Source organism: Topomyia yanbarensis, chromosome 1, assembly GCF_030247195.1.
Source record: "Topomyia yanbarensis strain Yona2022 chromosome 1, ASM3024719v1, whole genome shotgun sequence".
Lineage (NCBI taxonomy): Eukaryota > Metazoa > Arthropoda > Insecta > Diptera > Culicidae > Topomyia > Topomyia yanbarensis.
This window is the reverse complement of record NC_080670.1, coordinates 155,664,736-155,692,484: the sequence shown is the minus strand read 5'-3', so window position 1 is coordinate 155,692,484 and position 27,749 is coordinate 155,664,736. Positions and strand designations below refer to the sequence as shown.

General features: G+C 40.2%; 14 protein-coding genes across 14 annotated transcripts; 6 read left to right on the top strand and 8 right to left on the bottom strand.

The window, feature by feature from the left end:
• The first annotated feature begins 1,766 nt into the window (after positions 1–1,766).
• LOC131678482 (histone H1-like) lies at positions 1,767–3,241 on the top strand. The gene has a single exon (XM_058958660.1). The coding sequence runs from the start codon at positions 1,771–1,773 to the stop codon at positions 2,428–2,430; it is 660 nt and encodes a 219-aa protein (XP_058814643.1). The 5' UTR covers positions 1,767–1,770; the 3' UTR covers positions 2,431–3,241.
• Positions 3,242–10,062: 6,821 nt separating this feature from the next.
• LOC131678557 (histone H2A) lies at positions 10,063–10,728 on the bottom strand. Its single transcript, XM_058958773.1, has one exon. The coding sequence runs from the start codon at positions 10,682–10,684 to the stop codon at positions 10,310–10,312; it is 375 nt and encodes a 124-aa protein (XP_058814756.1). The 5' UTR covers positions 10,685–10,728; the 3' UTR covers positions 10,063–10,309.
• A 201-nt stretch (positions 10,729–10,929) lies between these two features.
• Positions 10,930–11,328, top strand: LOC131678585 (histone H2B). The gene has a single exon (XM_058958815.1). It carries the CDS (start codon positions 10,952–10,954, stop codon positions 11,324–11,326), a length of 375 nt encoding a protein of 124 aa, XP_058814798.1. The 5' UTR covers positions 10,930–10,951; the 3' UTR covers positions 11,327–11,328.
• A 1,155-nt stretch (positions 11,329–12,483) lies between these two features.
• On the bottom strand, positions 12,484–12,884 carry LOC131678582 (histone H2B-like). The gene has a single exon (XM_058958810.1). It carries the CDS (start codon positions 12,862–12,864, stop codon positions 12,490–12,492), a length of 375 nt encoding a protein of 124 aa, XP_058814793.1. The 5' UTR covers positions 12,865–12,884; the 3' UTR covers positions 12,484–12,489.
• A 201-nt stretch (positions 12,885–13,085) lies between these two features.
• Positions 13,086–13,791, top strand: LOC131678538 (histone H2A). Its single transcript, XM_058958752.1, has one exon. It carries the CDS (start codon positions 13,128–13,130, stop codon positions 13,500–13,502), a length of 375 nt encoding a protein of 124 aa, XP_058814735.1. The 5' UTR covers positions 13,086–13,127; the 3' UTR covers positions 13,503–13,791.
• A 968-nt stretch (positions 13,792–14,759) lies between these two features.
• On the bottom strand, positions 14,760–15,248 carry LOC131678510 (histone H3). Its single transcript, XM_058958710.1, has one exon. The coding sequence runs from the start codon at positions 15,205–15,207 to the stop codon at positions 14,797–14,799; it is 411 nt and encodes a 136-aa protein (XP_058814693.1). The 5' UTR covers positions 15,208–15,248; the 3' UTR covers positions 14,760–14,796.
• A 188-nt stretch (positions 15,249–15,436) lies between these two features.
• LOC131676031 (uncharacterized) lies at positions 15,437–20,524 on the top strand. The gene is made up of 3 exons (XM_058955157.1): positions 15,437–15,759; positions 17,824–18,117; positions 19,938–20,524. The coding sequence occupies exons 1-3, from the start codon at positions 15,453–15,455 to the stop codon at positions 20,252–20,254; spliced, it is 918 nt and encodes a 305-aa protein (XP_058811140.1). The 5' UTR covers positions 15,437–15,452; the 3' UTR covers positions 20,255–20,524.
• Positions 17,087–17,561, bottom strand: LOC131678574 (histone H2B-like). Its single transcript, XM_058958799.1, has one exon. It carries the CDS (start codon positions 17,539–17,541, stop codon positions 17,167–17,169), a length of 375 nt encoding a protein of 124 aa, XP_058814782.1. The 5' UTR covers positions 17,542–17,561; the 3' UTR covers positions 17,087–17,166.
• LOC131678514 (histone H2A) lies at positions 17,763–18,221 on the top strand. The gene has a single exon (XM_058958724.1). The coding sequence runs from the start codon at positions 17,805–17,807 to the stop codon at positions 18,177–18,179; it is 375 nt and encodes a 124-aa protein (XP_058814707.1). The 5' UTR covers positions 17,763–17,804; the 3' UTR covers positions 18,180–18,221.
• On the bottom strand, positions 19,255–19,741 carry LOC131678494 (histone H3). The gene has a single exon (XM_058958687.1). It carries the CDS (start codon positions 19,701–19,703, stop codon positions 19,293–19,295), a length of 411 nt encoding a protein of 136 aa, XP_058814670.1. The 5' UTR covers positions 19,704–19,741; the 3' UTR covers positions 19,255–19,292.
• Positions 20,525–21,449: 925 nt separating the features above from the next.
• LOC131678472 (histone H1B-like) lies at positions 21,450–22,216 on the bottom strand. The gene has a single exon (XM_058958650.1). The coding sequence runs from the start codon at positions 22,168–22,170 to the stop codon at positions 21,502–21,504; it is 669 nt and encodes a 222-aa protein (XP_058814633.1). The 5' UTR covers positions 22,171–22,216; the 3' UTR covers positions 21,450–21,501.
• Positions 22,217–24,913: 2,697 nt separating this feature from the next.
• Positions 24,914–25,360, bottom strand: LOC131678546 (histone H2A). The gene has a single exon (XM_058958763.1). The coding sequence runs from the start codon at positions 25,314–25,316 to the stop codon at positions 24,942–24,944; it is 375 nt and encodes a 124-aa protein (XP_058814746.1). The 5' UTR covers positions 25,317–25,360; the 3' UTR covers positions 24,914–24,941.
• Positions 25,361–25,560: 200 nt separating this feature from the next.
• LOC131678579 (histone H2B) lies at positions 25,561–25,997 on the top strand. The gene has a single exon (XM_058958807.1). The coding sequence runs from the start codon at positions 25,584–25,586 to the stop codon at positions 25,956–25,958; it is 375 nt and encodes a 124-aa protein (XP_058814790.1). The 5' UTR covers positions 25,561–25,583; the 3' UTR covers positions 25,959–25,997.
• A 1,179-nt stretch (positions 25,998–27,176) lies between these two features.
• LOC131678502 (histone H3) lies at positions 27,177–27,658 on the bottom strand. Its single transcript, XM_058958698.1, has one exon. It carries the CDS (start codon positions 27,615–27,617, stop codon positions 27,207–27,209), a length of 411 nt encoding a protein of 136 aa, XP_058814681.1. The 5' UTR covers positions 27,618–27,658; the 3' UTR covers positions 27,177–27,206.
• Positions 27,659–27,749: the final 91 nt, after the last annotated feature.

Below are 27,749 nucleotides of genomic sequence, written 5' to 3'. Positions count from 1 at the left end.
TTGCAGTTTAGGATACCAATCCTACAATTTTCCAAGTTTTCATAATACCTAAAATAATAGATTCTCGATGTACTGATCAGACAATTTTTCGATCAAATTTCTTTTAGTTTGTTTGTTAGTTACTTATTTCGATTCTCATTTACCGTTTAACATATCTCCACATTGATCCGATGTTTATAAGTTAGAAAATTTGCTGTCAGAAGGTTCATGCAAATGCAAATTTTTCACCGATAGGTGATCAAGGTCCATCCAAATAAGTTGGAATTGTTCAGTTGTTATTTGTTTTATTGAAATAAAATTCGGTTTATTTAAACGGATCATTACAATATTGAACTATAAAAAGGCATCATCGCAATACAATCACTTAAAAGAAACACTTTATGAAAATATCTTGATGGTCGGGGGATTAATCAGCAAAACCACAATATTAAATGAAAGAGCATATTTCATCCATTAAGTTTTCCGAAGATGCTATTGGCCTAAAATTAGCCGTTTTTGGCGTTAATTATAATTATATATAGATAGCATGCTTTTGGCCTTATTTGTAGTTATGGGAAATAATAAAAATCTGTGGCCCGAATTCAATGTTAAATATCTCTTTTGATACTAGTACGATTTCAACACCAGCTCGTTGTGAAGGTATTCGTATAACCTTTCTGGTGATGGACAAAACATTTGCCTATAACGTCAATTTTGATAGATAATCTAAAAAACTGCAAAAAGTACCTTTTTCACGCACACAACTATCCATGTCTTGGAAACTAAACATAAGAATCAAAAATAAATTAATAGCGTTCTGGATTTCATTTAAAATTGGTTTGGATAAGATCGGTTCAGTCGTTGAGAAACACGAATGAGAGTCTGTCCGTAACATACACACACAGACATTGTCCCAAACCGTCGAGCTGAGTCGATTGGTGTAAAAGATGCGGCCCTCCGGGACTCGAAATGTCTTAAAAGTTTAAGAAAATTCTATACATTTCTTTAATACGAAAGGTAAAAATAACAAAAGTGTAAAATCATTGATGTGAACGAGACCTTTCTGTTACATTATAATGCTTCATGTATGCAGATGAAAAGAACTATCTAATCACCCAAGAATTACATTCCAATGACTACATATTGACACTAAAGTGTGGGTTATTATATCCGCTGTCTATCTAGCAAAATAACTTATTGTGGATTTGCCATGAACTAGTTTTAAAAACATTTATCTTTAAAATCCTGTGGAGACTCTGATGAAACCTTTGTTCAGAAGCAAGCATTTTGCCAAATAAACAGGTGAGAATTATGAGTGACCAATCTCGGTTTGTTATTCAAAACATATGCACATATTTGGTATCAATTTGAAGAAAAAATATTTGTCTTCTTAATAAATAGAATTCAAATGTTTATTAACTGTTTGAATATGACTATTTGACTATTTTCCGCAAATAAGTTTCATAATGTCGTGAATAGTGAATAATAAATTTTAATTCCTTCCACATCTACTTCGATGTGAATGCTTTTGTGTAATTATATAGATGGCACAAATATTGCATTAAATAGAAATTAGATTCGTAGATAATATGAACTATTATTGAATTATGTAATACTAATTAAAAAGGATAGTCCAGAAAAAATATCAACACCTGCCCACCTGTCATTCTCAACCGCCATGCATAAGCTTTCCCTAACACGGTCGACGAAACCGATCACTAACAAGGCGAAGGCTTCCACTTTATTCGTATATTTTTCGTATACTTTCCAAAAGAAATAAAGTGAGATAAAATGACTGAAACCGCTACCGAAGTTGCTGCTGCGGCTCCTGCTGCTGCTTCACCGGCCAAGGCCCCGAAGAAGGCCAAGGCTGCCAAAGGAGGTACAGCGAAACCGAAAAAGCCATCGACCCATCCACCAGTAAACGATATGGTTTTGGCAGCCATCAAGGCCTTGAAGGAACGCAACGGTTCATCGCTGCAGGCCATCAAGAAATACATCGCCGCCAACTACAAGTGCGATGTCGCCAAACTGGCTCCGTTCATCAAGAAGTCCCTGAAATCGGGTGTCGAGAAGGGAAAGCTTGCCCAGGCCAAGGGAACCGGCGCTTCCGGATCGTTTAAGGTTAAGGTCGACGCTAAGAAACCGGCTGGTGAGAAAAAGCCAAAGAAGGCTGCTGGCGCCAAAAAACCAAAGAAGGCTTCTGGTGAGAAAAAAGTGGCTGCCAAGAAGCCAGCTGGCGAGAAGAAGGCTAAGAAACCGAAAGTTGCTGCCGCTAAGAAGTCTGTAGCGAAGGCAGCCCCTGCAAAGGCCACCAAGAAGGCAGCTGCTCCCAAACAGAAAGCCACCAAACCGTCGAAAGCCGCAGCCAACAAACCGAAGACCCCAAAGCCAAAGGAAGCCGTACCAGCCAAGAAAGCTGCTCCAAAGAAAGCCGCCGCTAAGAAGTAAATTCAGTTGAAATTGGATTTTCTAGCTCAGCATAACAAAAACAGTCCTTTTCAGGACTATCAAGTAATTCTCAAAAGAATTTGATTGATATCTTTCCATTGAATATCGAACCTTTTTCGAAACAGTGCAGTGAACCCACTTTCATAAATGTTTGCAAAAGCGATAACACAAATTAATATTACGCTTCACTGGGTAGCGTTGAGAAGCTGTGAAGCGAAGAATTTTTAATTTTGTGCTGTGCTCGTAAAATATTGTGGTTAAAATGTTTCGATCTGCCCATTTAGCGAAAATGACAATATCTCAATGTCCAACATAACATAACATAATGGTTATGTAAATTTATTGCTCTACAAGTTAAGAAAATGTTTCACATACGTTTCTCATCGTTACATGGTAGTTAATATGTAAATACACAATTCGTCGCCACGACAAACATCTCGGTTAACGTATGTCCTATTGTTGCTTGAGTCAATCATTTGTTAGCATTCCCAAATAAAGCCAACGGTTTAAAATACTTCATTGCTAGTGGATAGGTGATGTTTGTGACGTAAGCCACTCCCATATTCGATTCGTTGGTAAAGGGCGTATGGATTTCGATTATAATACTCAAAACTTTCTCTTTCTAGAGTTTTTGTACTCAAAATCCACTATCATACAACAGTGCCAAAAATAGGGCACAGTTTCCACAATACACGAAATTGTTTTCAGCTTTTCAATAATTTGAAAAGAACAAGTATGCCAAAGAATAACTACAGAAGAATCTTCTTTTGATTTTACGTGTTGACTTCAACCGAGTTACAGAATTAATTCATATGGGGTGGATTGAAAACATACTGTTTCGTGGCTTTCAGCACTCTATTTATAATAGTCTTCCATGTAATTTATGGCACATTGTTATAAAAAGCATAATAAACTGAATAAAGTGTCTTGTTTAATAGATTAAAACAATTTTCAATAGTATTATTTTTCTCCGAAAGAAGAATACTTGTTTACTTTGCACGATAAATAGCCTTCTGACTATTCGATAGGTAGATTTGGCTTCACTCTGGGCGAACCTTTAAACATAAACAACGCCTTTGATTTAATAAGGCTCCCCAGAGGTAAAAGTTCATATTTATGGTGTCTTCAGTCAACGAAAGATTGACTTCTTCCCAGACACTGACAATGAGAGCATCAGCCACTTTCAAAAGCACCATTCCGATCGGCCAATTGTTTTTCCACCAACTATTTGGCGTATTTTAAATCGTGATTATCTAATAAATCGACTGATATTCTTTTAGAGTTTACAAAAGGTTTTATGTGGATAAACCGGTGGCAAAGCTGAACACAGTTTTTTCTACGGATACTACTAAGCGTTCAATTCTTACACATGCTTAAATTTCTTGAACCTCAATAAAATCCCCTCTTACTACGAAATCATTATACATGTGCATTTCCAACTATCTATAAGAATAGTACATACCTGACACAAAAAACCTTTTGTATAAGATTCCGGATTTAATTCAAATGGTCCCGGGTAAATCGTATTAATACGTCTAATGATAAATTCCCCAAACTCTCAGCACCCGGCTGTCCAGACAGTTGTTACATGATAATCCTATTGACATACTTACTAACAAATCTCCCCTTCCCGTGATCCATGTGGACATGCAGAAGATTCCTCGATCTCTTGCAGCGACACGTACCGGACTCACATTCCTTCTTTTCCCAGGAGATCTGCATTCAGGCGTGGCCGGCGTCGGTATTGGTCAGCATGCAGGGATCAATATAGGTTGCATAACGTGGTTCATCATGTTATTCCCAAGCAGGTTGTTTCAATGAACATTTCGCATTCTGAATTGGTTCTGGACAATATTGGAGTAGCCATCACGGGTGATCTCTTATGCTTACGCTATGATTGTCCAAACGTAAATAAGAATTTTATTTATACTTTCTTGTCGTTTCAATATTTCTCTCTGATGAATTCGAGCAGTCACTAAGTCTCCTGGTGACAGGGCGCCCAAAGGCTTCAAACATCTTCAATCGCTACATACTAACAAATATCCCGAGCAAATACGCATGGATTCAAACACTACATAGCCCCTTGAAAAGACCTTGAACATTGAACAAAATTCACAACCATCAAGACACCATAAAATGGTCTCAAAAACCCATAAATACACCAACATATGGTATTTTATATGGGATCTGCCGGACCATGGCGATGGTGTTTTCATGGTTTGAACCCATTTCAAACACCTATATCAAACCCCATGATCATAGGGGTATTATGGGCTTTTCGTTTACTCGAGATCCTTCTCCCGTGACACTTGTGGTGTGCGCAGTATTATAAACGGCCGCTAGCAATAGCAGGTATCGGACTAACATTCCTTCCTTATCGTGGCGCCGTCTACGTTCGGGCCTGGTCGGCAGCAGTATTGATCAATAAACTAGATTACGAGGAGTTGCATTTTGCAAGATGTTTCGCTACTCCCAAGCATAATTATCTACTGATTCGCTGTGCAACTTCAGCTAGTCCCGATCGATAACGGAGTAGCAGCCAGAGGTGGTCGCACAAGCTCAAGTAAGCTCCCTTTCCAGCGCCTTGTTCGTGAAATCGCTCAAGATTTCAAAACTGACCTACCTTTACAGAATTCTGCTGTTAAGGCCTTGCGGGAGGCTAGCGAAGCTGAGTTGGGTTCTTCGAAGACACTAATCTGTTCGCTATCCACGCCAAGCGAGTCACCATTATGTCAAAAGATATTCAGCTGGTTCGTCGTGTCCGTGGCGAACGTGCTTAAGGCTTTCAGCTTTCATGAAATCTCATTATCAACAATACAAAGGCCATTTCCAGGGCCACCAAATTCGTTGTTTGGGTTCAAATTTTTCTGTGATATTTTAGTTTCATTTGGCATTAAAATGCCATTTTATACAATTTGGAAACAGAAACACGTAAGTTCGATATTCGCAGATAGGCTATAGAATTCGAATGGATTGACGGTTGATCCCAGGGATTTCAGAATGGCCGATATAGTTATACTTCTAGTTGGGATGGTATGATGGCGCAAGTGCTGAAACGAGTATTTGTTTAAAGTTTTACACAAGATTTAATACTATTTATTCGAACATGGTGTTACCAATGCTATATTTCTTCTTAGTAGCATCGCATACCATATACGATTGCACACCGTGTCGTAAGTAAAAAAAATTTGGGATTGACGCTTTTTCGTCATAGTGGTACAAGCATCACAATGTACACCTGGTCACGTCCTTACTATCGCCGAGGAAGGGAAGGAATGTTAGTTCAACATCTACTAGTGAAAGTGCAGGGAATCCAAACTACTTTCATAGATGTTTCAGGAAGAGGAGTTTGTGTTAGTAGGGCAGGTTAATTATGGGGAGCTTATTCAACAACATTTCGTAGGAAATACAGTGCAAAATGAATGTAACCAACCTTTTCTTTCTATTAATAATCAATGCTATATTTCTTCTATTACTACATAATTTAGACATTCTAGAAGAATTTTCATTCCCAGAAAATAGCCATTTAAGTTATCTTCATATATATGAACCTCTTTCAGGTACGAGCGGCATAATTCACGAAATCGGTGGATATAGGAGTCTACTATCAGAATGAAAAATAATAATTAACAACCACGAAATTATAACATATACGTAATGCGTTAAACCAACAACTTCTCAGATGAAATAACGAAGCAGAATCACCAACTGACGCTTGAAAGTCAGAGCTCATCGGCATAACCGGTAATTAAAGTAATACCAAATATCGGCGAAGAGATTATCGTACCTTACAGAGAAAGCAGAAAGTGAAATCCAAATACGAAAATCTAAAAACGAAACTGTATGACTACAATAGCAAAATTCATGGAAAACAGTAAAAATAAGAATGATGACTAAAAGATCAAGGCAAAAAGAAATACACAAAAGAATACTGATAAATAGTTGTTAAATACCAGCGTCAAACTAAATTACGGAAACGGAGAGGTAAGAATGCATAAGAGCCACGAATAACAAGGCCTAGTTTACACTTTTGTTAAGGGGAGTCGCATTTTTGGGTACGTTAGAAATGCTAATCAGACCCGCTCTACGCCAAAATTGAACGATAAGAAAATGGGATTGGGTTAAAAACACATTTTCGTTTACGAAGACAATATAACGAAAAAACCTTTTGGCTCAGTGAGTCAATGATCAACCGAAGCCTATAAAATGGAATCATGTACGATATAAAAATATTTTTGGTATACTCTAGTTAAAAGCACTACACAGCATCCAAGTTAGCCAATATATATTTTTCAATCCGTTCATTTCATTATTTCTTCGTATCATTTTAGTATTTCGTTTATCCTTGGAGAAGCAAAAAGATTACGTGAAAGTAGAAAAATAGTAGTAGTTCAGATTATAGAAAATGATCATTTGAACTAAAATGGTACGTTTTATTAATGGTAAGGAAATTTTAAACAACGAACTCTTGGGACTTACGAATGCCTAAAACAAGCAAAATGACGCGCTAGGTAAAGTACAAAGGATGAGAAAAGATAATTCCTGAAATCGGCGGACCTAGAAGGTGCTCCCAACAGATAGAGATAGAATCGAAAAAGAAAATATATCATACGTTGCAACTCTTCAGAAAAAAGGACGCATGATAATCACCAAAGGGCCCATGACAGGAAGAACTCGTCGATAGAATCGGTGATTAAGGTAATATCAAATATCTTAATTACCTCGTATCTTACAGAGAAAGCAAGGAGTGAAATCTACAAAAGAAAGGTGTATGAGAAACAATAGCAGAACTCATGGAAAACAGCGATGAGAAGCTAGATAGCTAAAAGTCCAAGATCAACGAAAAAATAACTACACATATATGCTGAAAGGAATATTGATTAATTGGTGGTAAATACGAGCGACAAGTTAAATTGTGGAAACGGAAAGGTAAAAATTCATAACAATCAATAATAATTATAATGATACTAAATGAATGTATTCACATGCAATGAACGAATAGCGTTTTGCCTTTCTCATATAAAGAAAGGCTATGCAATCACTGTAAAAATCGACTTTTTAACGGAGGCCCGGAGGGCCGAGTGTCATACACCATTCGATTCAGTTCGTCGAGATCGGCAAATGTCTGTGTGTGTATGTATGTGTGTGTGTATGTGTGTGTATGTGTGTGTGTCATTTAAACTCACACAATTTTCTCAGAGATGGCTGAACCGATTTTCGCAAACTTAGTTTCATATGAAAGGTATAACGCTCCCATAAGCTGCTATTGAATTTTTAGTTGATCCGACTTCCGGTTCCGGAGTTACGGGTTGAAGAGTGCGGTCACCCAGCAAATTCCCATAGAAACTGGTACCACCATGATGTTCAAATGATGTAAAACATATTAAAATTGATGTAACATTACTCTAGTTTGCGGGTCTGGATCACTAATGATCAGTCAAAGCAGCTTTGACCACATTGGCCACCTATGACAGTTCATGACGCCCCCGGGGAACCCGCCAAGTTCCTAGGCTAATATCACACCCATTCCCCAACGAATTCTCTACCGATTTTTACAAACTTGATTTCAAATGAAAGTTACAGTAATACCATTGACTGCTGCTGAATTTCATTCTGTTCTGACTCTTGCTTCCGAAGTTACAGGGGTGTTAGTAAGGATACACTGGAATTTCCCATATAAATCGGTACAATCGTAATACCTCAGAGGCTAAAAACTATTGTAATGGTCACCAAATTACTTCTAATCGCAGATCTAGATCACTGATTGCCAATCAAACATTCTTTGAATATATTGTCCACTATCGACGATTCCGGAAGTCCGGAATTCCGGGCATATTCCACAAATAAAGTCACATTGGTTCTTCGGTGATGACTGAACCGATTTTCTCAAACCAAGTCTCAAATGGAAGGCAAAATATGCAGCTGAGTATTGCATCAGAGCCCCTCCGCCCCCCCCCGCCTTGCCTTTACATCTCCCTCCTTCATCACTACCGTCCCCTTGGACCACCCTCACGCCCGCATTTCCTTCATCCACCCGGTATACCAAAATAAGATGAAGGATTTCTGACGCATCCTCCACTCCCACTCTACTAACCCCCCCATTCCCTCCACTTTTAAACCCATTCCACCAAGATTTTAAAATATAATCACATGAAGATAACATTGAACTCATGCTGATAAAGCTAATTAAATATTATTCTTTTGCCTTTCTCATATAGAAAGGTTACGCAATTGCTCCAAAAACCGACTTTCTAACCGAGGCCCGGATGGCCGAGTCTCATATAACATGCGGCTCAGTTCGCCGAGATCGCAAAATATCTGTGTGTATGTATGTGTGTATGTATGTATGTATGTATGTATGTATGTATGTATGTATGTATGTATGTGTGTGTGTGTATGTGTGTGTGTATGTGACCAAAAATGTCACTCATTTTTCTCAGAGATGGATGAACCGATTTTGACAAACTTGGTCTCAAATGAAAGGTGCAACGTTCCCATAGGCTGCTATTGAATTTCTAATGGATCCGACTTCCGGTTCCGGAATTACAGGGTGATGAGTACGATCACGCAGAAAATGTCGATTTTAAGAAATTCTGCAATTAATGTATAATGGTGAAAATTTTTCCAAAATGTGACCACAACTGCTTCGATTTGTAGTACTAGGTCATTAACAGCCATTCAAAGTCTCTTTGGTCACATTGGCCACCATCATCGGTTCCGGAAACCCCGGCGGAAGTATCTAAATTCAGAATAACAGTCACATCGGTTTCTCGGAGATGGCTAGACCGATTCGGCTAAACTTGGTCTCAAATGAAAGGTATTGTGTCCCCGTAAATGGCTATTTAATTTCATCCCGATCCGACTTCCGGTTCCGGAGTTACAGGCCTGGGCGTGCGATCACATAGCAAATTGTGATTCAAACCGATACTCCGATGAAAGCAAAAAAGGTAAAAATTTCGCTAAAATGTCTCTCAAACAACTTAAATTTGCTGTTCTCGGTCACCGACGGCCAACCAAACTTTCGTTGACTACATTGACCACCATAGATGGTTCCGGAAGTGCCCGGGAAAAGCGGCCACCTTTCAAAATTTACGAACTCACATCAGTTTCCCGGAAATGGTTGGGCCGATTTTCATAAACTTAGTCCCAAATGATAGCTATAATATCCCCACAGATGTCTATAAAATTTCGTACGGATCGTTTATATGGGTCCGGAAATATAGACTAAATCGTCCGGTCACATATGAAATTCCCATATAAGCCGGAACTCAATTTTTTTTTCAAAGGGGGACCCCATGAAATTTCAGAAATCGAATTCGTATTTTTGATGCCAAACATCTTAAAAATGCATGAAACGTCGAGATTTTATGTTATCTCGAAAAAAAATTTTTTATAAAGATCGACTTTTTGGGACTTTGCCGATTTCGCACCTTTTTTTCAGTTCAATATTACCATGGCTGTTTTTTCTTTTTCAAAATTTTAGAACTCGAATAATGATTTATTTTCCTGTATATAGTTGTCATGTGATGTATAATAATAAAATGTAATATATGCATTTAAAAGTTTTTAATGAATATAAACAACGCACACATTCTCGTGATTCATGATTGAGAAAGGCACAATTGCACCGCTAGGTGGATTAAAATAGGTTTTTTTAACTATGAAACATTCAATCTTCTGTTTCTCAACCTTGGACAGTTTCACCAAACATAAATTTATGTTTGGTTGCACTATCACCAAACATACATAAACATAAATTTATGTTTGGTTGCACTATCATCAAATATACCATCGGAAATGATTTCAATTTTATCTTTATCATAAATAAGTGGTCGTCCTGAAAAGGACGATTTTTACAATAGCAGGTTCAGCGTACGATTTAGGCCTTCTTCTCGGTCTTCTTGGGCAGAAGCACGGCTTGGATATTTGGCAGAACACCACCCTGAGCAATGGTCACTCCAGAGAGCAGTTTGTTCAACTCCTCATCGTTGCGAATGGCCAGTTGCAGATGACGCGGGATGATTCTGGTTTTCTTGTTGTCACGGGCAGCGTTTCCTGCCAATTCCAACACTTCAGCTGCCAGGTATTCCATCACAGCAGCCAGATAGACGGGTGCTCCGGCTCCAACACGCTCGGCATAGTTTCCTTTCCTTAGCAGCCGGTGAATACGGCCAACAGGGAACTGAAGACCAGCTCGATTTGAGCGGGACTTTGCTTTTCCCTTAACTTTTCCACCTTTGCCGCGTCCAGACATTTTCTTTGTCAGATTTTCGCTTCACGTAACAACTGCGTACTGCAATAGAGTGATACTGATGCCTTTTGCCCGGAAAGACACTCTTTATATACACGTTACAAAGTTCATCAACTACCAAAGGGTGGAGCTACGAAGGAAATGTAACGAGAAAACATAAAAAAGGATGAACTTTCATTCCACTACGAACGAGTATAAAAGAGACACGGCATATCGCTTGTATTTATCATATCGTTTATAGCATCGTAAAGGCATCATACTTCAATTGAAATGGCACCGAAAACTAGTGGAAAAGCCGCTAAAAAATCCGGCAAGGCACAGAAGAACATTGTCAAAGGAGACAAGAAGAAGCGTAAGCAACGCCGGAAGGAAAGCTACGCCATCTACATCTATAAGGTGTTGAAACAAGTCCATCCGGACACCGGAGTCTCGTCAAAAGCCATGAGCATCATGAATAGCTTTGTTAACGACATTTTCGAGCGCATTGCTAACGAGGCTTCTCGTCTGGCACATTACAACAAGCGCTCAACGATCACTTCCCGCGAAGTACAAACCGCCGTGCGTTTGCTGCTGCCGGGAGAGTTGGCCAAACACGCCGTCTCGGAAGGCACGAAAGCAGTCACCAAATATACAAGCTCCAAGTAAATTCTTCTGACCATTGCATAAAAAATCGGCCCTTTTTAGGGCCATCAGAACATTAACGAAGAATCAAATTGAATTTTCTATGTTAAAAATCCAACAGAAAAGCGGAGTTCTTTGTTTAAGATTGTTCGGTATTTTTATTTATTGGAAAGATCCAGTACTATGAATCAATGAAATACGCGACGTGAAAATTGTGAAATAGTTTGTTTACTCGAAACAAAAATGCGAACCTTGAGCCCTTATTTTGGTCAGTACGTGTAGCAAAGATGACAGATGCTGCTAAAACTGATAGCTTCATATCGGTAGGATTTCAATAGGAATGGACTGAAAATGCGATCAATTCCCTACCTGATGTGATGTTTGGTGTGTGAATAGAATAAATAGAATAAGAATAAATTAAATTGAAATGAAATTGCCCTCATATACATTACGCAAGCGAATCTGGCAGTGTGTGGGAATCAATTTGGACAATCAACCTGAACGTCCTTCTGACGCTGCATCGATGTCTTCTTAGGTGGTTGAAGCCGAAATTTCCTGAAGATTGTCGTCCACTATTCGGCTGAACCGGTCCGAATTGACGCGATGACATTTCTTTCACTGGAAGATCGAAGTAGCAGTTGATCTTTCATTAACTTTGTAAACCACTGGAAAGTGGTCGGATGTGAATTCGTTGAGCGAAACCGGCTTGGAGATATCAGCGTTAGTAAGGAATATGTCCAACATCGACCAATTTCATGCTTGCGTTACATACATTGCAGCATCCGGGAACTATCATGTAGTGTCCTAGCTGAGGCGACCACTTTGATTGCGTTGGTAGCAGCCCCATAGTTCGTGCCTGGCGTTGTGACCCTCCCCACAATGGATTTTACGTTGCTTGCTGCGATGATGGTTTTGTATTTCTTGAATTGAGCCGCCTTCCCGTTACTGGCGAGGACAGTAGGTTGCCACCAGTTGGTAAAAATCACTATTCTGAATTGTCTCTTCCCGAAATAGTCAATATACATTGGGTATCGAGGAAAATACACTACATTTTGGATTTCTCGTCGCAAGTTTATTCATTTTATCATTTTTGATTTGAAGGTAGAGGAAAATCTAGTTTGATTCTTTGGCGAAAATTTGTTGGCCCTGAAAAGGGCCGATGGTTTCAATGCAACGATTAGAAGAATTTACTTGGAGCTAGTATACTTAGTGACAGCTTTGGTGCCCTCCGAGACAGCGTGTTTGGCCAACTCTCCCGGCAGCAAAAGACGAACGGCAGTCTGTATCTCGCGGGAAGTGATCGTAGAGCGCTTGTTGTAGTGAGCCAGACGAGAAGCTTCGGATGCAATGCGTTCGAAGATGTCATTAACGAAGCTGTTCATGATGCTCATGGCCTTCGAGGAAACTCCGGTGTCGGGGTGAACTTGCTTCAGCACCTTGTAGATGTAGATAGCATAGCTCTCCTTACGCCGTTGCTTACGTTTTTTCTTGTCTCCCTTTACAATGGCCTTCGTTGCCTTGCCAGCTTTTTTGACTGCTTTTCCACTTGCTTTCGGTGCCATTTCGACAATGGTGTTATGCTTTCCGGTGCTTGAAAGAAACTAATGTTGAAGCCATGTAGGCTAGTTCTTTTATACTCGCATCGGAAGCGTCAGATGCTCGTCCCCTTTTTTATACTTGTCGAATATTATTTCGTCAGCCGTGCCCTTGTGAAAAATAATTCACATTGAAACGGGTATATAAAGAGGGTCCATGCAGGTACCTGGCATCAGTATACCTCTACTTCAGTTAATAGTTGCTACTCTATTCGAAAACTCAAATCATCATGTCTGGACGTGGTAAAGGAGGCAAAGTTAAGGGAAAGGCAAAGTCCCGCTCGAATCGTGCTGGTCTTCAGTTCCCTGTGGGCCGTATTCACCGTCTGTTGAGGAAAGGAAACTATGCCGAACGTGTTGGAGCCGGAGCACCCGTCTATCTGGCGGCTGTGATGGAATACCTCGCTGCCGAAGTGTTGGAATTGGCAGGAAACGCTGCCCGTGATAATAAGAAGACCAGAATCATCCCGCGTCATCTGCAGCTGGCCATTCGTAACGATGAGGAGTTGAACAAACTGCTCTCCGGAGTGACCATTGCTCAGGGTGGTGTTCTACCAAACATCCAAGCCGTGCTACTGCCCAAGAAGACCGAAAAGAAGGCCTAAATCGAACGGCGAACAAACCCTTTTTCAAACCGTCCTTTTCAGGACGACCACATATTTGCGATAAAGATGAAATTGAAATTGTTTCCGATGGGACACATTGTTTCAGAAACAATGCAACTGACTATCATAACTGAGGATCTCATAGATTGGATTACAATGCAGCTCGTTGATATTTATTCATCTCGAAATCAATCAAATGATAAATTTAATTGGAATCAATGCTATTGTATAGTTACACAACCATTTATAAACCAACAGAAGCTCAATGCTGAGGTTTTACTTAAAAATATATATTTTTGTTTTAAATGGAATTATTTTTTTTTCTTTTTTGAGCGCTGTTCAATTGATTAATTTGTTGAGTAGCATAACTATTAAAAAAATTAAAATCATGACACTATTCACAATTTTTATGTTACATTTGAGGTAATTAAAGAGCATCAGAAAACTGCATTTAAATTAGTTATGGAACATGCTTTTCGATTTTGTCGCATCAGAATACGACGCTAGCTTAGTGACGGGATTAAGCTAGAGCCGGATTGATGCTAGCTCCCAAAAACGGAGACACTTATTGTGTTCCTCAGCATACCTCTAGTCAAGTAAATTATCCGATTTTTATCCACTAAAGAGAAATAGCATAGTTCATCTTGGATAGGCTTGCTAAGTCAAACCAAATGTTCCAATTTCACTAGTTCTCATCAGCATAAAAATGAACTTCTTTTTCTTTGCAATTAGTATCTCCGTATTTTGGAGCAAGCGTCAACCTGGCGCTAACTTAGTCCTGTCACTAGTATCACCAGTGTTGGATTCTGATGAGACGAGGTCGAAACCCAAATTCCATAACTAATTTAGTTAATGGCTTTGTGCCCTTGACGCGCAACTGTGGTGTTCTTCTCCTTAGTGGAGAAAAGTTAGTTTTTACCTAATTTTTTCTTCACTAAAAAGCGTGTTCGAATAAATAAGTATTAAATCTTGTGTAAACCTTTGAACGAATACCCGCTTCAACACTAGCGCCGTCATTCCAAAGTATGTCGGCTATTTTGAACTCTGTGTTCAACCGCCAATTCATTCTATAGCGTATCAACTTACCTTAGAAAAGGGCTTAATTTTTACATAACTTAAATGTTCGAAATGGACGTGTTTTATGTTTCCAAATGGTATAGAGCGGCATTCTTAATGCCAAATCAAACTAAAATATCACGGAAAATTCAAGTTTTAACTCTTAACCAATAAATTTGTTGGCCCTGAAAAGGGCCTTTGTATTGTTGATAATGAGATTCAATGTAAGCTGATAGCCTTAAGCACGTTCGCCACGGATACGACGAGCCAGCTGAATATCTTTTGGCATGATGGTGACTCGCTTGGCGTGGATAGCGCATAGATTAGTGTCTTCGAACAGGCCAACCAGATAAGCTTCACTGGCTTCCTGCAAGGCCATAACAGCTGAACTCTGGAAACGCAAGTCAGTCTTGAAATCTTGAGCGATTTCACGAACCAGGCGCTGGAAAGGGAGCTTGCGGATCAACAGCTCAGTCGACTTCTGGTAACGACGGATCTCACGAAGAGCGACTGTTCCCGGACGATAACGATGAGGTTTCTTCACTCCACCAGTAGCCGGGGCACTTTTACGGGCAGCCTTCGTCGCCAGCTGCTTACGAGGAGCCTTTCCTCCAGTTGATTTACGAGCAGTCTGCTTGGTACGAGCCATTATTGTCGGTTGGTTGAGGTCTTCTAGGTAACTGAACACGATGAAAGTAAAACACAGAATGAATCACTCAGGCAGCCATCACCCCTCTTTATACTTGATTGGTCCGCACGGAACAGCCAATCAGCGAAGAGGAATAGGAAGAATATATCCTCTCGTCGACTATATAAAGGACACATGTAACGGCAAAAAGGCATAAGTTTCACTTCAACTGTGCGGACTGAAAGTAGCATCAATAAGCAGAGAAAATGACTGGTCGCGGTAAAGGAGGAAAGGGACTCGGAAAAGGAGGCGCTAAGCGTCATCGCAAAGTTCTTCGTGATAACATCCAGGGAATCACCAAGCCCGCCATTCGCCGTTTGGCTCGTCGAGGTGGTGTAAAACGTATCTCCGGTCTGATCTACGAGGAGACACGAGGAGTGCTGAAGGTGTTCCTGGAAAATGTCATCCGAGATGCCGTGACCTACACTGAACACGCCAAGCGAAAGACCGTCACCGCAATGGATGTCGTCTATGCTCTGAAGCGACAGGGACGCACATTGTACGGATTTGGAGGTTAAATAGCTAGAACTCAATTGGAATTATATAAAAAAGGCCCTTTTCAGGGCCAACAATCGATTCAAAGAATTAGTTCGCATTTTCTATTTCATAAGCTCTTTCCCTAGGTAACCCAAATTAAACCCAAATCTGTGCATTCAACTAGTATTGATGAAGTTTGATTTTTGTGTTTCGAATCCTATATTTGATACATCGGATTCAGTAGAATTTTCTTGGGGTAAGTCGAAAACTAAATTTGGAGAATCACCAGTAAAAGTTTAGCAAGGATTTTTTGACGTTATGCAGAAAATTTGTACACAAAATAATTGTTCTACCTTGAACAGAATATTTTCGTTACAGTTGAAAATCCAACGAGCGACGTAATACGCCCTACTTCTGACGTAATCCCACTGTTTAGACTAGGAGAAAATACGAGTGTCGCTAGTTGGATTTTCCACTTCAACCAGAATATATCTAAATGCACAAAGGGATTTCAAAATGGCAGACATAGACATCTAGTTTGGGATTTCTTAGCGTGACGGCATTAGTATTTAAACGACCATTCGTTTAAAGGTTTATTTACACAAGTATAGAATATTTATTTATTCGAACATGGAGATTGGGGGTTGTGTGTCATTCAGAAGTTTGGAACGATTACATACAACACTCATTTCAATTGGACTGATCGTTTGTTTCATTTTTAATACGAGAAACGCTCAACGAATTGTATTTTTGCCATGAAGCTCCGCTTTCTTGGACAATAGCTCAAACAATATATCCCATAGGAAAAAAATCAATATCATCTCTGAAATTGACGTCTATATACATTATGCAAGGAATCAGGCAGTGTGTGGGAATCTATTTGAACAAGCTTAGCAGCTGTGCTTTGATTGACTTTGCATACCACTAGAAAGTGGTGGGATGTGACTTCGTCAAGCGAAACCGTCTGGACGATTTCGGTGTTAGCGAGGAATATGTCCAACATCGACGGAATTCATGCTTGAGTTTCATACATTGCATCGTCCGGGAACAACAGCGCAGTGTACTAGCTGAGTATATCCAAAGAGAAGGCGACCGGTTTGATTGCGTTGGTAGTTGCCCCATAGTGCGTACCTGGTATTGTGAACCCCTCCCCCATTGATGAATTTTGCGTTGCTTGCAGCAATGATGGTTGCGCCGTACTTAAATTGAGCCGCCTTCCTATTACTGGAGTGGCGTTGGTGAGGACAGTAGGCTGTCCCTTCCCGAAATAGTCAATACATTAGCTATCGAGGAAAATATTTTTCATTTTTTGATTACTCATCGCAAGTTTATTCATTTTATTATTTTTGAGGCGAAGGCAGTGGAAAATCTAGTTTGATTCTTTAGCAAAGAGTTGGTGGCCCTGAAAAGGGCCGATTGTTCCGATGCTGCGATTAGATGAGTTTACTTGGAGCTAGTATACTTAGTGACAGCTTTGGTGCCCTCCGAGACAGCGTGTTTGGCCAACTCTCCCGGCAGCAAAAGACGAACGGCAGTCTGTATCTCGCGGGAAGTGATCGTAGAGCGCTTGTTGTAATGAGCAAGACGAGAAGCTTCTGATGCAATGCGTTCGAAGATGTCGTTAACGAAGCTGTTCATGATGCTCATGGCCTTCGAGGAAACTCCGGTGTCTGGGTGAACTTGCTTCAACACCTTATAGATGTAGATAGCATAGCTCTCCTTACGCCGTTGCTTACGTTTTTTCTTGTCTCCCTTCACAATGGCCTTCGTTGCCTTGCCAGCTTTTTTGACTGCTTTTCCACTTGCTTTCGGTGCCATTTCGACAATGGTGTTATGCTTTCCGGTGCTTGAAAGAAACTAATGTTGAAGCCATGTATGCTAGCCTATTTATACTCGCATCGAGAGCATCGGATGCTCGTCCCCTTTTTTGTGTTTGTCAAATATTACTCCGTCAGCCCTGCCCTTGTGAAAAATAACGCACATTGAAACGGGTATATAATGAGGGTCCATGCAGGTACCTGCCATCAGTATACCTCTACTTCAGTTAAAAGTTGCTACTCTATTTGAAAACTCAATACATCATGTCTGGACGCGGTAAAGGAGGCAAAGTTAAGGGAAAGGCAAAGTCCCGCTCCAATCGTGCCGGTCTTCAGTTCCCTGTTGGCCGAATTCACCGTCTGCTCAGGAAAGGAAACTATGCCGAACGTGTTGGAGCCGGAGCACCCGTCTATCTGGCGGCTGTGATGGAATACCTCGCTGCCGAAGTGTTGGAATTGGCAGGAAACGCTGCCCGTGATAATAAGAAGACCAGAATCATCCCGCGTCATCTGCAGCTGGCCATTCGTAACGATGAGGAGTTGAACAAACTGCTCTCCGGAGTGACCATTGCTCAGGGTGGTGTTCTGCCAAACATCCAAGCCGTGCTGCTGCCCAAGAAGACCGAAAAGAAGGCTTAAATCGAACGCTGAAACAACTCTTGTACAATACCGTCCTTTTCAGGACGACCACATATTTGCGATAAAGAAAAAATTGAAAATGTTTCCAATGGGATATGTTGCTAAAATTTGCTAAATCAATTTATAATTATACAACTATGCGATATGACTGACATGATGCGCAGCAGCAAGATGTTAAAAAATCGATTTTTTTCATGTGCTGTTCAATTCATCATATTGTTGCAAAGCGTAACTATTAAACGACTACAAAAATTTGATGATAATTTTAAGACAGAATTTCGTGTATCAGAGTAGGAGGTCTGCATAATAAAAATTCATATGCAACCAGAAATCTTACATGTAAACGGTTGAAATTATGCCAAACTCACTGACTGGTTTCGAAATTTTAGATTGACTCTCAACCCTAAGTTCGAATGAGTAAGTATTCTATTCTTGTGTAAAAAAATGTCAACGGATGGGTGTTTAAACTATAACGCCATCGCACCAGCAAATCCCAAGCTAGATGTATACTTTTGTCATCCATTTTGAAACCTCTTTGTGCACTATACTATATTTCTATATAAGAAGAAAGATTTGGGTATAACCAATTATTCTCCACTACAGAGTTAATTGATTAAAACCATTTTTGCGCGTGAACAGTACAAAATCTAAAACTAAATTAGTTGTGGAATCTGCATTTCGACTGCGTATTACAAGAATGGGACACTAACTTAGAACGGGACTAAATCAGCGGCTTTGTTCAGAAACAATGTGCCTCCGTTTTTTAAGTCAATCCAATGCTGGCTTAGTTTGGCTTCACGTTCGTGTCGGAATCTGATGAAATAAAGTCGAAATGCAAACTCCATATCTAATCATTTTGTGATCAACTCTCAATCCATTCAAACTCAATAACGCAGCTACCGATATTAAATCTACCTTTAGATGAATTGATAATTTCCACATCATACAAACGTTCGAGACATCTGTTTCCAAATAGTATTAAGCAGAATTTCCCAAGCCAAATCAAACTAAATCATAGAAAGTTCAAATTCTAACTCTTAATCAATCAATTGGGTGGCCCTGAAAAGGGCCTTTGGTATTATTGATAATGAGATTCAATGAAAGCCGATAGCCTTAAGCACGTTCGCCACGGATACGACGAGCCAGTTGAATGTCTTTTGGCATGATGGTTACTCGCTTGGCGTGGATAGCGCATAGATTAGTGTCTTCGAACAGGCCAACCAGATAAGCTTCACTAGCTTCCTGCAAGGCCATAACAGCTGAACTCTGGAAACGCAAGTCGGTCTTGAAATCTTGAGCGATTTCACGAACCAGGCGTTGGAAAGGGAGCTTTCGGATCAAAAGCTCAGTCGACTTCTGGTAACGACGGATCTCACGAAGAGCGACTGTTCCTGGTCGATAACGATGAGGCTTCTTCACTCCACCAGTAGCCGGAGCACTTTTACGAGCAGCCTTCGTCGCTAGCTGCTTACGAGGAGCCTTACCTCCAGTTGATTTACGGGCAGTCTGCTTGGTACGAGCCATTACTTTTTGTTGGTTGAGTTATCTAGAACTGAACGCGATGGAAGTAAAACACAGAATGAATCACTCAGGCAGCCACTACCACTGTTTATACTGGTTTGGTCCGCACAGAACAGCCAATCAGGAAAGAGGAACGGAAAAACGTACCCTCTCGTCGACTATATAAAGCACACACGTAACGGCAAAAGGCATTAGTTTCACTTGAACTGCCTTAACTGAAAGTAGCATAAAAAGCAGAGAAAATGACTGGTCGCGGCAAAGGAGGAAAGGGACTCGGAAAAGGAGGCGCTAAGCGTCATCGCAAGGTTCTTCGTGATAACATCCAGGGAATCACCAAGCCCGCCATTCGTCGTCTGGCTCGTCGTGGTGGTGTAAAACGTATCTCCGGTCTGATCTACGAGGAAACACGAGGAGTGCTGAAGGTGTTTCTGGAAAATGTCATCCGAGATGCCGTGACCTACACTGAACACGCCAAGCGCAAGACCGTCACTGCCATGGATGTCGTCTATGCACTGAAGCGACAGGGACGCACTTTGTACGGTTTTGGAGGTTAAATCATTAAAACACGCTTTGATCAATATAAAAGGCCCTTTTTAGGGCCACCAGAATTATTTCGAAGAATTACTTTGAATTTCTATTTCATAAGCTGTTTCTCTCTAAGAAGCAAGCAAATTGGGTTAAGCCCAAGATTGTGCATTTACCAAGTTTGGCTAAAATTGGATTTTTATGTCTCGAATTCTCTTCATTAGTTCATTAGCCAAACAGATCGACTTACCCATTAGTTAGAACGTACGGAGTGGCTTTTTAAAACGACAAATAATTAACAGAAGGAAAAGTAAACAATGAGAGTCTCTTATTATTGGATGCCTTTCTGAGAAAAGTCTCGAGAATCATTCTGATCTGACAAATCTGTTCTTTTTTGCCTGTCGAAGGCGATGAAAACAACTTCCTATAATGTGGAAACTGTGCCTGTTGCTAACACCTATTGGGTTACGAGTATTGCAATTGAAATTAAGACGCGATTTAGCAACGAATATGGGGGTCGCTTATGTCACACACTACTTCTGTTGAATTGCAAGTGAGCTACTCCCAACCGTTGGTTCTGTTGTGGGAATGCAAAAAATTATCTGTCTAATGAAGATGGGACATATTATCCGCAAACTGGGGTGCTTGTCCCGCTGACGGAAGACTTTCGATTAAAAGTTTGGATTTTTGGTGTTTTGGATTCACCTCATCAGTAACTAACACCAACTTAATGCTAGTTAAAACCAAACCAGCTCCTAATTGGCACCAAAAAGTTACACTCCTGGCGTGAACTCTTAAGCAACTGCCTGGTGCCGAGGGAGATCTATTTAGATTTTGAATATCGTTGAAAATTATGTATTTGCATATTAACTAGAATGTAACGATGAAAATGTAAGTGAAACTTTTTTCCAATTTGTAAAGTAACAAATTTACATACATAATGTAGAGTTTGAAGTGTTAAACATTAAGATATTGTCATATTCGCTAAATTGGTAGACCGAAGCATTTTACCCAATACATTTAACGGACAACGCACGGAAAAGAAAATTTTCGCCTTATAGCTATAAAGTGTAATATTAATTTGCATTATCCGTTTTACAAAGAAATATTTAAAGTGAGGTGTACTGATTGGGAAGGAGCATATTGGTTCAAGCATTCGTTATTCGATGGAAAAATATCAATCAAATTCTTTTGAGAAGTACTTGGTAGTCCTGAAAAGGACTGTTTTGTATTATTATGCTGAGCCAGCAAATGCAATAGTTTGTATCAATTGAATTTACTTCTTGGCGGCGGCTTTCTTTGGTGCAGCTTTCTTGGCTGGTGCGGCCTTTTTTGGCTTCGGGGTCTTCGGTTTGTTGGCTGCGGCCTTCGATGGCTTGGTGGCTTTCTGTTTGGGAGCAGCTGCCTTCTTAGCGGCCTTTACAGGGGCTGCCTTGGCTTTCTTCGCAACAGATTTCTTAGCGGCAGCAGCTTTCGGTTTCTTAGCCTTCTTCTCGCCAGCTGGTTTCTTCGCAGCCGCCTTTTTCTCTCCAGCAGCCTTCTTTGGTTTCTTTGCGGCAGCAGCCTTCTTTGGCTTTTTCTCACCAGCCGGTTTCTTAGCATCGGCCTTAACCTTGAAGGATCCGGAAGCACCAGTACCCTTAGTCTGGGAAAGCTTTCCCTTCTCGACACCCGATTTTAGGGCCTTCTTGATGAACGGAGCCAACTTGGCGACGTCACACTTGTAGTTGGCGGCGATGTATTTCTTGATGGCCTGCAGCGATGAACCGTTGCGTTCCTTCAGGGTCTTGATGGCAGCTAGAACCATATCATTCACTGGTGGATGGGTCGATGGCTTTTTCGGTTTAGCAGGGCCACTTTTGGCAGCCTTCGCCTTCTTCGGAGCCTTGGCCGGAGAGGCAGCAGCAGGAGCCGCAGCAGCAACTTCGGTAGCGGTTTCAGCCATTTTAAATCACTTTATTTCTCTTGGAAACTATACAAACTGTGGGGAATATACGAATACGAATATACGAATGAAGTGGAAACTTTTGGCTTGTTAGCGCTTGGTTTTGTCGACCGTGTTAGGGAATGCTGATACATGCCGGTTGGGAATTGGTGTTCGGCTGGTGGAGATAATTTTTCTGGACTATTCTTTTAAATTAATATTATTCGAATCATTGATAGTTCACATTCTTCAAGAATTTAATTTACATTTGATGTAATATTTGGGCTTTCTAAATAATTACACAAGTGTATTCATATCGAAATGTATGTGAGGGAGATTACAATTTATTATGCACTATTCACAACATTATGAAATTTATTTGCGAAAAACAGTCAAATAGTGCTATTTAAACAATTAATATACATTTGAAATTCTGTTTATCAGCAAGAGAAATGTTTCTTCTTTCAAATAACATCGTGTATGTGCATAAACTTTGATCTACTAAACGTAATTATTCAATTCAAAAACATACCGTTTATGTGTCAAAATATCTGCTTTGGATTGTTAGATATTATTTAAAACTATTTCATGTCAAATTATTTAGTTTGTTAAATGCACAGAGGAAATAATAAATAAAACTGAAGTATCAATGGGGAGTCTTTGTAATGTAATAACTTTGTGTGCGAGGTTCGAAATATTTAGTAGACACGTCTTGGCCAACTTTAAACGGAGGATCAATAAATTTGACACCAAGATGTGGTAAAAGCACTACCCTCACTTTCAAAATATGTTAAAAAGAAACAATACATTTCATACTAAAAAAGTTTAAATTATCCAAGCCCAAGTAAATTGATTTAAAAGCCAGAGGCCCGGTGATCACCCCCTAGAAATTGGAATCTCCGGGTCAAAGGCGGTGGTAACCCTAGATGATACTAAAACAGATTTTTTTGCCATTTTTATTACGAGTTTTTAATTACATTTGGTATTTTCTACCATATCAAATATGTCTCTTCAGTCTTGTACTTTTTATGGAAATTTCAATTTGCCATTTCACACATCTTATTAAAAATTTTAGTGTATAAACACCCCTTTCAACGTTGGGGAACAACGTTTGCACGCCTCATGCAACTTAACAGTTAATAGTTCGACGTTTAAAAAATCCTATGATTAAAAAGCTGAATTGAATGCATTTAAAGCTCTAACACAACGTTAATGTTATGTGTTCGTGTTTTTCCAGGTTGTCGATTCACTCGGAGAAATAAAAGTAGCTAGGGGATAACAGAGCAAAATATTGATTTTCCTACCTACACTTGCATTTATTAAAAAATCCGCTCTATCTTAAGCTTTAGAGCTCTCATTTGTTCTAGGAATTTGTTCATCGATATGTCTAGAACAATTCTGCATGCATAAATTTTCGAAGCATCATGATTTTTTTGAAGATCAGCGGAAATAATATCAAAATAAAGCTTTCAAATGCCAAAAAAGTCGTAGCTTAACGAGGGTATTTTGAACTACTTCCATATTTTGGACCACCTGACGATGATTTGTACACATTTCCATTTAAAGTTCATAAAAATTGAAATTTAACACTGAAATTATCGTGCTAGGAAGCAACTCCCGATTTATTCTAAGTGCTATGGTATGGTGTTTTCACACTTCAGCACATGATGCACATTGAATTGTGACAATTTTGTTGTTGTTAGAGACGCATCACTGCGATAAGTATTTAGATCTATTGTGGTATGCCCCTTTCTTAATCTACGTGTACAGTCTACTATAACATATCACTATTGATGAGAGATTATCTTTATTGAGATACACACTCTTCCCAGTTAGGCGCTCCACTTCGTATGAAGTTTATTACCTGCATGGGAATTGCAGTCCAAATATCAAAAGGCTCCAATGTTCCTTTGCCGAGGACTCTTGGTCTGCGTTGTATCAATGCACTGCATTCGCAGAGCAAAGGCTCTGATATTTCACTTTCAGATCCGCAGACGCGGCATGTATCGCTTGTAAGTTTACCAATCTTCATAAGATGATATTTACTCGGACAGTGCCAGTTTGATCCTGTCAAATGCCTCATTTTAGACCCATCTGTGAAGAAAATTACTGAGTCTGGGCGGAGACTAGGGCCACTTTGTCCCCAGGCTGATATTTTGTGACAATTTAAAATATTAAAAACTGCCTTTTACTTTTAACAATTCAATTAGCTAGAGATTACTAAGTAGGAAAAAGTATGGAAATGTTAAGTCATGTTACTCTAGTGTGAGCAAGGATATGAAATATACAGATCGGAAAACAGTGTCATAAGAAAAAAGCTTAAAATCTTACGGACTAATCTTTTGTCTTTTGCTGTCAGGAGTCCAGCTTAGGTTGTGTTACTACGAATCGTTCAAGTCTACCAACATGTCTCACAGCAGACTTGTCCCCCTCTTGATCATGAGAACCTTCTTGGGCAGTTGGGCGGTGTTAAGTCAGACCGGACTAAGTGACAAAACGAGTTTAAAGTTTGAATCGCAGCATTATGATTGTAAATTAATTCTTGCTATAATTCTTGTTTATTGTTACATATTTCAAATCTGGCAAAAGTCGAATGTAGCTGACGATATTCTTTATCCAGAGCTATCATCTTATTTTTTGATGCTTTGCGTTTTAGTCCGGTTTGACTTAACACCAAGCAGTTATACTATTACTAGAACAATATTGGAAACAATTTCAATTTTTTTCTTTATCACAAATATGTGGTCGTCCTGAAAAGGACGGTTTGTACAAAGGTTGGTTCAGCGTTAAATTTAGGCCTTCTTTTCGGTCTTCTTGGGCAGTAGCACGGCTTGGATGTTTGGCAGAACACCGCCCTGAGCAATGGTCACTCCGGAGAGCAGTTTGTTCAACTCCTCATCGTTGCGAATGGCCAGCTGCAGATGACGCGGGATGATTCTGGTCTTCTTGTTATCACGGGCAGCGTTTCCTGCCAATTCCAACACTTCAGCAGCGAGGTATTCCATCACGGCCGCTAGATAGACGGGTGCTCCGGCTCCAACACGCTCGGCATAGTTTCCTTTCCTCAGCAGACGGTGAATACGACCTACAGGGAACTGAAGACCGGCACGATTGGAGCGGGACTTTGCCTTTCCCTTAACTTTGCCTCCTTTACCGCGTCCAGACATTTTCTTTGTTAGATTTTCGTTTCACGTAGCAACTGCGTACTGCAATAGAGTGATACTGATGCCACTTGCCCGGAAAGACACTCGTTATATACCCGCTGCAATGTTCATCAACTACCGCAGGGTGGAGCTACGAAGGAAATGTAACGAGAAAACATAAACAAGGACGGATTGTCATTCCACTACGAACGAGTATAAAAGAGACACGGCACACTGTGCGTCTACCTCATTTCGTTTGTAGCATCGTAAAAGCATCTTACATCAATTGAAATGGCACCAAAAACCAGTGGAAAGGCCGCAAAAAAATCCGGCAAGGCACAGAAGAGTATTGTCAAGGGAGACAAGAAGAAGCGTAAGCAACGCCGGAAGGAAAGCTACGCCATCTACATCTACAAGGTGTTAAAACAAGTCCACCCGGACACTGGAGTCTCTTCAAAAGCCATGAGTATCATGAATAGCTTTGTTAACGACATTTTCGAACGCATTGCTAACGAGGCTTCTCGTCTGGCACACTACAACAAACGTTCGACGATCACTTCCCGCGAAGTACAAACCGCTGTTCGTTTGCTGCTGCCGGGAGAGTTGGCCAAACACGCCGTCTCGGAAGGCACCAAAGCCGTCACCAAATACACCAGCTCCAAGTAAAGTCTTCTGATCATTGCATTAAAAACCGGCCCTTTTTAGGGCCATCAAAACATTAACGAAGAATCAAATTAAATTTTCTATGTCAAAAGTCCTACAAAAAGTGAAGTCTTTGTTTAAGATATTTTTACGCATTTTTATTTAATAGGAAGAATGGTGCGTCTATTTTCACTCCAAGGGAGGACCATGCATTATCCTTAGTTTTTTGGTCATATTATTTGTGTTAATACGTTGAGCAAAGATGGCACACGCTATTCTGACAATAGCTTTATATCGATGGGATACTACTAGGAATGGGATGATAATGAGCTCAAATTCCTGTGTGTTGTATTACTGGGAGCGTGACATAAAAGAATTAAATTGATCTTTACCGGAGTTCGTTACAAATATTGAAATTTTCTGTGTTTTTCTTTCATTCTGTGCGAGCTTATGCAGGTACTTTTTATCATACAAAGAGTCATGCAATACCAATGCTTGCACGGGTAGGTTAAAGAGAATAAGCAGCATCAACGCGTAGCTTCCCTACCTGAACATATGGAAATATAGAATCCGTTGTGTCAAAGTCGTTCCTTTCATTCCCACATTCGCTGCCATATTTCATATAAAAGAGAAACACGTCGTTGCAAATATCGTCAGTACAGTACCCCTTTTTTATAGCTAGCCAACCAAGCGATTCAACTAGTCAAACATCGAGCCGAAGTGAAAAATCGATTTTTTGAAATAAAAAGATCGATTGTGAAAACATTGCCTTTTTTCAATGGGAATTTTGAACGAATTTCTAGATTCAACAGAAATGACGCTTAGGAGCGCACACTTTCGTAATGCTGAATGCTTTCCAAATTTTAGAATGGCGCCATAGAGAGCAGACTGTATTTTCGAATAAATAAATATTTAATGTCTGTGAAAATATTTGAACGGATACCCCTTACAAGCAGCGAAATACTAGCACTTCCTAAATTATATCTATAACGATGTTAACCAATTTGAAAAAAAATTGTAATCAACCGTGAATCCATTCAAACTCAATAACGCATCCGCCGGTAGCAAACTTACCTTTGGATGGACTGTTTATTTTACATAACCTAAATGTTCGAGATGGGCGCCAGTTTTCTGTTTCAAAATAGTATAGAGCGGTATTTTCTAAGCCCCAAACTGAGGTATGAAAAATTCAAATTCTAACTCTTAAGCAATAACTTTAGTGGCCCTGAAAAGGGCCTTTTGTATTATTGATAATGAGATTCAATGAAAGCCTTAAGCACGTTCGCCACGGATACGACGAGCCAGTTGAATGTCTTTTGGCATGATGGTGACTCGCTTGGCGTGGATAGCGCATAGATTAGTGTCTTCGAACAGGCCAACCAGATAAGCTTCACTAGCTTCCTGCAAGGCCATAACAGCTGAACTCTGGAAACGCAAGTCGGTCTTGAAATCTTGAGCGATTTCACGAACCAGGCGCTGGAAAGGGAGCTTTCGGATCAAAAGCTCAGTCGATTTCTGATAACGACGGATTTCACGAAGAGCGACTGTTCCCGGTCGATAACGATGAGGCTTCTTCACTCCACCGGTAGCCGGAGCACTTTTACGAGCAGCTTTCGTCGCCAGCTGCTTGCGAGGAGCCTTTCCTCCAGTTGATTTACGAGCAGTCTGCTTGGTACGAGCCATTATTGTCGGTTGGTTGAGGTCTTCTAGGTAACTGAACACGATGAAAGTAAAACACAGAATGAATCACTCAGGCAGCCATCACCCCTCTTTATACTTGATTGGTCCACATGGAACAGCCAATCAGCGAAGACG

Bases quoted from the DNA above. Each gene is read 5' to 3' on its own strand.
- LOC131678482 (XM_058958660.1), top strand. From the start codon at position 1,771: ATGACTGAAACCGCTACCGAAGTTGCTGCTGCGGCTCCTGCTGCTGCT.
- LOC131678557 (XM_058958773.1), bottom strand. From the start codon at position 10,684: ATGTCTGGACGCGGCAAAGGTGGAAAAGTTAAGGGAAAAGCAAAGTCC.
- LOC131678585 (XM_058958815.1), top strand. From the start codon at position 10,952: ATGGCACCGAAAACTAGTGGAAAAGCCGCTAAAAAATCCGGCAAGGCA.
- LOC131678582 (XM_058958810.1), bottom strand. From the start codon at position 12,864: ATGGCACCGAAAGCAAGTGGAAAAGCAGTCAAAAAAGCTGGCAAGGCA.
- LOC131678538 (XM_058958752.1), top strand. From the start codon at position 13,128: ATGTCTGGACGTGGTAAAGGAGGCAAAGTTAAGGGAAAGGCAAAGTCC.
- LOC131678510 (XM_058958710.1), bottom strand. From the start codon at position 15,207: ATGGCTCGTACCAAGCAGACTGCTCGTAAATCAACTGGAGGAAAGGCT.
- LOC131676031 (XM_058955157.1), top strand. From the start codon at position 15,453: ATGACTGGTCGCGGTAAAGGAGGAAAGGGACTCGGAAAAGGAGGCGCT. The intron at 15,760-17,823 runs GTTAAATAGCTA...GACGCGGTAAAG, and splicing joins CACATTGTACGGATTTGGAG to GAGGCAAAGTTAAGGGAAAG. The intron at 18,118-19,937 runs GTGGTGTTCTGC...CATAAAAAGCAG, and splicing joins CGGAGTGACCATTGCTCAGG to AGAAAATGACTGGTCGCGGC.
- LOC131678574 (XM_058958799.1), bottom strand. From the start codon at position 17,541: ATGGCACCGAAAGCAAGTGGAAAAGCAGTCAAAAAAGCTGGCAAGGCA.
- LOC131678514 (XM_058958724.1), top strand. From the start codon at position 17,805: ATGTCTGGACGCGGTAAAGGAGGCAAAGTTAAGGGAAAGGCAAAGTCC.
- LOC131678494 (XM_058958687.1), bottom strand. From the start codon at position 19,703: ATGGCTCGTACCAAGCAGACTGCCCGTAAATCAACTGGAGGTAAGGCT.
- LOC131678472 (XM_058958650.1), bottom strand. From the start codon at position 22,170: ATGGCTGAAACCGCTACCGAAGTTGCTGCTGCGGCTCCTGCTGCTGCC.
- LOC131678546 (XM_058958763.1), bottom strand. From the start codon at position 25,316: ATGTCTGGACGCGGTAAAGGAGGCAAAGTTAAGGGAAAGGCAAAGTCC.
- LOC131678579 (XM_058958807.1), top strand. From the start codon at position 25,584: ATGGCACCAAAAACCAGTGGAAAGGCCGCAAAAAAATCCGGCAAGGCA.
- LOC131678502 (XM_058958698.1), bottom strand. From the start codon at position 27,617: ATGGCTCGTACCAAGCAGACTGCTCGTAAATCAACTGGAGGAAAGGCT.